Here is a 7,276-nt window from a genome sequence, read left to right as displayed (position 1 = left end):
TCTGATCCCAAGCTTACTTTGTTGTTCTGCTTAAATGTTCAGTGGAAAAACCTGTCTTTAGTCAGGTCACCTGCCATCTATTCAGACAGAGACATTTCTATCAGCCAACTCAAGATAATAGAGTTGTTTGCAATAAAATCACATTTGCTCAAAACACTGCATACCATTATCCTAATACCTACTCACCAACACAAAATTATTTTTTTTTTACTCCCTCAAACCAAAGCTGGGCAAAGCAAAACAACATAAAGGAAAGTGTCCCAAGGGCAGGCAAAAAACTTAAGACAAACCCATTCCCAGAGTTAGAAGACCCTCAAAACACCAAGTTAACTTCTGCAACACACATACAGAGGATGTGGTGTCACATGCAGCCACATGTTTGCCATGTAAGATTCTGGGAGCCTATATATGCCCTGCTTAGTTGATTCAGTGGGAATTCAGAAGAAACTAATGAAAACCTCTAATTTGGATTATTTTTCTACATACTCGCTGGCTGTATTTTTATTGTTTGACTAAAGCCTACAGATCTTGATTTCAATAATAGGATGCATATGCAGTTTATATTTACTACTTCAATAAGCTGCATCCTTTTATGTAGAACAATGAGAAAGAATGAAAGTGAAATTATTAAAGGGAAAGAGATTATGAAACAGAAAAATTTGTTTGGATAAAAGACTAAATTCCTCTACTGATAACTAGTAAACTTGCTCAGCTAAATTTTTCCCAATGGAGACATAACAGGTACTTATACACAAATGTCCTCGCAACCATAGGTTCCTTTTATCATGAATAATCTAAGTTGTTTCGTTTTCAGTTAGACACCACTGGAATCACAACAGACTCAACAACCCCTCTTTACCAAACAGTGATAAGACTAGGAAAAAAAGACCAGACTGAAAAGGACATTTGCCATCCTTACCTCAGTCTTTGGAGAGATAGAAGAACATTTCAAAATAAACTAGCTTACCAATATTCCAGATGCTTATTAACTGAATAAAAGGGATTTTGTCTTTAAGAGTACAGAAATGAATATCTCAATGGCACAGGAACATATGACTTATAGATGTACTCTATTCAAAGTTCACATAGATGTGCTTAAAAAGTAGCTCACTGGACCTTACCTAGCATGCAAGAAAACATGAATATGAACCTGTTCAGATAAATTGTAAAAAAACATAAAACTAAAAAAGGTACATTTAAAAAATTTGACCTTCCACTTTCTGAGTATATCATCCAGTGTTCTATGCTTCAGTCTTTATTATTTCTAAGGCTGGAATGTAATATACTGAAAGGCAACTGTTCAAAAGTGTTTGCTCCATTTTCAGTTCTGACGAAAAATAGTCATGATTAGGAAATTACAAAATAAATTATTTTCTTTACTTTAAAAGAATAATGGGTTACTTACACTTCACAATCTTCTGAAATTTTCTCAACATTAACTATATTATGCATAATGATGAATACTTTTATTTAACAATATTCTCATCTCAGCATTTTTATCTTGTTTTTATAATTGTTTTGTGCTTTTTATAAATTGTAGCCATTGAAGTTTTCAAACTTGTGAGTCACATCCAGTGATCATGAATGGAAGCAAATGGTGTGAGAAGGAACTACTTCTCCAGGCTGATCTCTAGTTGGAAACATCATTTATTCCAATATGTTAACATAAAAAATATAAATGCTACTCAAGTAAAACTCCTTTTCTTCAATGTTTTTCTTAGTGCAGTGTGGACATCCTTGTTCCTTATACTATATATGAAAGGATTCAGCATTGGGCCCAGAATGGTATAAAAAATGGTAGATACTTTATCTCCATCCGCAGATACACTAGAGGGCTTAAAATACATGAACATTGCAGCTCCAGAGAAAATAGAAACTGCTATTATGTGGGATCCACAGGTACTGAAAGCTTTTGACCTACCTTCTGCAGAATGCATGCTGAGGATGTTGGAAAGGATCAAGGTATAAGAAACAAAGAGAGTTAGGCTTGGGATTATTACATTGACACCCACAACAGTAAAAACCACCATCTCATTGATGGAGGTGCTTGTGCAAGAGAGCTTCTGTAGAGGAGGTATGTCACACATGTAGTGATTGATGATGTTGCCATCACAGAAGGTTAAGCTTAGCATACTACCAGTATGTGCCATGGCACCCACAAACCCCATCCCATACACCCCCAATGTCATCAAGTAACACACCTGATGGGACATGGTGACCTGGTAAAGCAGGGGCTTACAGATGGCAGCATATCTGTCATAGGCCATCGCTGTCAAAATGTAACATTCATCAATAACAAAGAAGGCAAAGAAAAAGAGCTGAGTCATGCACTCAGCATGAGAGATGATGTTCTGCTTCACAAACCCCACCAGCATTCTGGGGGTTATGACAGAGGAGTAGCAGAGATCTGTTAAGGAAAGGTTGAAGAGGAAGTAGTACATGGGGGTGTGCAGGTGAGGATTCAAAACAATCAGAACAATCAAGCCCAGGTTCCCCAGCACAGAGACCACATAGATTCCCAAGAAGAGGAAGAAGAGAGGCAGCTGGAGCTCTGGCTCTTGTGTCAAGCCCAGCAGGATAAATTCTTTCACTGAGGATGCATTTCCTAAAGCCATTCTTCCCTAGGTCATATCTGAAAGAACAGTTTAAAATGTAGCATTAAAATGAAACCCCAGCCATCTACAATCTACCACACTAGAGTGAGACTAAGAACCAGAATAGGATGATAAATTTATGCTCACATTCTCTGTGATTTTTTCCTCTATGTTTTATGAGAGTTATTGTACATAAAAAAACTATAAACTTAGAGATGACATGTCTTTGGGAATAATATTTAGGAAACCAATGACTATGATCATCTTTGTAAGATCTCAGTTTTACTTCTACCTTAACAATCGACCTCCTACTTCAGGCTCAGTGGTAATTGCAAAACACAGGATATATGGAATATCAAGGATTCACTGGGTCTTCAGAGTTAGGTTGGGAAAAAGAAAATCATGCATCCAATTCAATACTTACCTTTGTATTTGGCAAAAGCACAAATGACCTTATTATCTCTTCTGTTGTCTCACAGAAGGACAAGTAAAAATGGCATGGATGAGCTGTAAAGTTGTTAAGCCCAGAAAAAAATTATTGTTTAGTGTTAATGTTATTAGGTTTGGCTTTTTAGTGTGAGGAAAATTAATTTTTGATTGTGGAATACAGAGCCCTTGTTTCTCCAGGTTTTTTGAATCCCTAAGTACTGGATCATCATTTTTGCTGGTGGCTTTTCTTACAATGACTTCTTCATTATAGAGGTTGGTAAATACCATTTACTGATGTCATAAGAGACACCTGGCACTGACCCAAGAGGGTTCTATAAGTTTATAATCTTAAAGACCTGATTAAAATTTTAAAGGCTTATGTTTCCCAGGATTATCATCCCCCAAGAGATCAGACTTTGTTGCTCTGGTACTTAAAATTAGTATAATAGTAATGAAAATGCCTCATTTAGAGGTACACAATTTAATTTTGTTTTTGTGTTTGAAAATATTATAGAGTTTTTGATGAAGTTCATTCCTTATATATTTCTTTCCAATTTCTGTCATCCCTCTAGCTCTGGTCCTTCCTCAATTCATTTTCTTTTCCATTTATTAACCCCCTGTGTCCATTCAGCACCACCACATGTATGAGTATATGTGTTTATATTTATGTTTATGATGTGTATATGTATATGATTAATATGTATGTATGTATATGTGGGCCATCTACTTTAGCATATGTAGCCTCTCAGGCTCATTCTTGAAATGGACTGTGATTCCCAATGTGTCCATCAACTGCCACAGTTACTCATCTATATGTAGAATTCATGACCATATTTTTTACACATGGCTTTCTCAAAAGTTAGTGATAGCTATTCATCCTTAAACTCACTCCTCTACTCAGCCATTAAATCTATCGTCACATCCAACACTTTCTGCTCCCTTATTCTTCATTTTTCCTTCACATTATCCATGCTCCAGTTTTACATATACTTTAATACCACAGTGAACACTCTCCAAATAGAAAAGTATGGAAATCTCTCTCATATACTATGAACACTCTAAACTTTCCCTCACAATATAAAATCTTATGTTATTCTTTATAATGCCATCTTTCATAGATATCAAGTGTATTTCTTAATCAAAATCCATAATGTAAAATGGATATTGGCTATATTTTTCAAAGCTACTTTTGAAGAACTTAAAGCAATTAAACTTAAAATATGACTTAGCATGTGCTCTATAAATATGTATAGAAGAATGGATAAATGAGTGTTTCTTAGCAGCCATCTAAGAATACATATTGTAAATAATGCAAAATATTTTCCCACAAGTGAAGGTTTATAGAGTGGCAATGCTTTTATTCATAGACAAGTATGTGAACCAAATATTCAAGGCATGTAGAGCCAAAGCTACTTTTCAGAGTCCCATCAAAGTGAACTAAAAATCAGAGTTACTAAGCTCAGAATTAAAGAAATAAATCTTACAGCTTTCATTCCTGCATATCACCCTGATTTTCTGAAAATGCCAATGTATTTTCTCACACACATATAACATAAATTCAGATCAGAGAAAAAAATTTTAACAGTGAAATAAAGTAAGGTCTGAAATGCAAAAATAAATGTTATATTCAGTTTGGGATGCCATAATGGGACATTAATTATAGGTTTATTCTTTGTCACATAAAATTGAAACAAATTCAACACTTCAAAGATTGATATGGCCAGAGTGCTCAGAAAGATGACTAGTGCTACAGAGAGAGAACTAGGGCGATTGTTTAAAGTTTCTCTCCATTTAGTTTGATGTTGGCTACTGGTTTGCTGTATATTGCTTTTACTGTGTTTAGGTATGGGCTTTGGATTCCTGATCTTTCCAGTATTTTAACATGAAGGGGTGTTGAATTTCGTCAAATCCTTTCTCAGCATCTAGTGAAATGTTGACCATGCAGTGTTTTTCTTTGAGTTTGTTTATATGGTGGATTACATTGAGGGATTTCTGTTAATTGTACCATCCTTGCATTTCTAGGATGAAGCCTACTTGATCATGGTGAATGAATGTTTTGATGTGTTCTTGGATTCTGTTTGCAAGAGTTTTATTGAGTATTTTTGCATTGATGTTTATGAAGAATATTGGGTTGAGGTACTCTTTCTTTGTAGGGTCTTTATGTGGTTTAGGTATGAGCATAATTGTGGTTTCAAAGAACAAGTTGGGTAGTATTCCATCTGTTTCTAGTTTGTGAAATAGTTTGAAAAGTATTTGTACTAGGTCTTCTATGAAAGTCTGATAGAATTCTGAACTGAACCCATCTGGTCCAGGCCTTTTTTTGCTTGGGAGTCTTTTGTGACTGCTCCTATTTCTCTAGGTGGTTTGGGACTGTTTAGATGGTTTATCTGATCCTTATTTAACTTTGGTTCCTGGTATCTGATTACAAATTTGCCCATTTCCTCAAGATTTTTTAGTTTTGTTGAGTATAGGCTTTAGTAGTAGAATAAGATGATTTTTTGAATTTCCTCAGTTTCTGTTGTTATGTCTCCATTTTCATTTCTGATTTGCTAATTTGGCTCTCTGTGTGCCCTCTGGTTAGTCTGCCTAAGCGCTTATTGATCTTGTTGATTTTCTCATAGAACCCATACTCATGGGTTGAAAAAAATAAAATTGTAAAAATGACCATCTTGCCCAAAGCAATCAACAGATTCAATGCAATCCCCATCAAAATTCCAACTCAATTCCACATAGAGTTGGAAATAACAATCTGCAAATTCATCTAGAATAACAAACAACCTGGAATAGTGAAATCTATTCTCAACAATAAAAGAACTTCTGAAAAAAAAAATCACCATCCAGACCTCAAGCTATATTACAAAGCAATAGTGGTTAAAAGGAAAAAAAAAAAAAAAAGACATGGTATTGGTATAGAGAAAGGCAAGTAGATCAATGGAAAAGATTCAAAGATCCTGAAATAAACCCATATACCTATGGTCACTTGATCTTTGACAAAGGAGCTAATAAGCATTTAATGGAAAAAGGAGAGGCACTTCAGCAAATGGTGTTGGTTCAACTGGCAGTCAGCATGCAGAAAAATGCAAATTGGTCCTTTCTTATCTTCTTGTACAAAGCTCAATTACAAGTGGACCAAAGACCTCCACATAAAACCAAGCACACCGACACTATTAGAAGAAAAATTGGGGAAAAACTTAGAACACATAAGCATAGGAAAATAATTGCTGAATAGAGAATACAAATAGTTTATGATCTAAGAGCAAGTATCAACAAATTGGAACTCATAAAATTGTAAAGCTTCTGTAAGACTAAGGACACTGTCAAGAAGACAAAAAGGCACATATACCTCAAAAATACTCCAACATATAACAAGGACACATGCTCCACCGTGTTTATAGCAACCTTATTTGTCATATCCAGAAGTTGGAAAAAACCCAGATGACCTTCAACAGAGGAATTGATACAGAAAGTGTGGTATATTACACAATGAAATACTACATAGCTATTAGAAACAATGACTTTATGAGATTCATAGGCAAATGGATAGAACTAGAGAGTATCATCCTGAGTGAAGTAACTCAGTCAATAAAGAACACACATGGTATGCACTCACTGATAAATAGATACTAGCCACAGAAAGCTCTGAATAACCAAGAAACAATTCACAAACCTGAAGAAGCCCCTCAAAAGAGGAAGACCAAAATGGGAATGCCTTGGTCCTTCTAAGAAGGGAGAACAAAACAATCATGGGAGGAAATATAAGGTCAAATAGAGGAACAGGGATTAAAGAAATAATCATTCAGAGACTACATTACCGGGGGATCCACCCCATATGCAGCCACCAAACCCAAGCACTATTGTGGATGCCAAGAAGTACTTACTGGCAGAAACCAGGTAAAGATGCTTCCTCAGGGGCTCTGCCAGAGTTATACAGATGCAGCTGAACATGCAGCTAACCTTCAGACCGAACACAAGGACCCCAATGAAGGTACTAAAGAAAGGACTAAAGATGCTGAATGGGTTTGCAACCTCATGGGAAGAACAATATTATCAACCAACCAAACCCTCCACAACTGCCATGGTCTAAATAACAACCACTGAGCACATTGAGGGACATATGGATCCAGTTACATATGTAGTTGAAGATATAGAAGTGTCTGGTATCAATGTGAGAAGAGGTCTTTGGTCCAGAGAGGTCACATTTTCCCAGTGTAGGAGGATGCCCAGGTAATGAGGTGGAGAGGGTGATTAGGAAT

The 7,276-nt window shown here is 35.8% G+C and overlaps 1 protein-coding gene across 1 annotated transcript; it reads right to left on the bottom strand.

Moving 5' to 3' along the window:
- Window positions 1–1,685: 1,685 nt before the first annotated feature.
- LOC308431126 (olfactory receptor 8B3-like) lies at window positions 1,686–2,615 on the bottom strand (the record flags this gene model as incomplete). The annotated part of the gene is made up of 1 exon (XM_080930488.1): window positions 1,686–2,615. One exon carries the CDS (start codon window positions 2,613–2,615, stop codon window positions 1,686–1,688), a length of 930 nt encoding a protein of 309 aa, XP_080786614.1.
- Window positions 2,616–7,276: the final 4,661 nt, after the last annotated feature.

This window comes from Micromys minutus (assembly GCF_963924665.1).
Source record: "Micromys minutus genome assembly, chromosome: 16".
Lineage (NCBI taxonomy): Eukaryota > Metazoa > Chordata > Mammalia > Rodentia > Muridae > Micromys > Micromys minutus.
The sequence above is the reverse complement of the archived record's forward strand: the minus strand, read 5'-3'. Positions and strand labels throughout refer to the sequence as shown.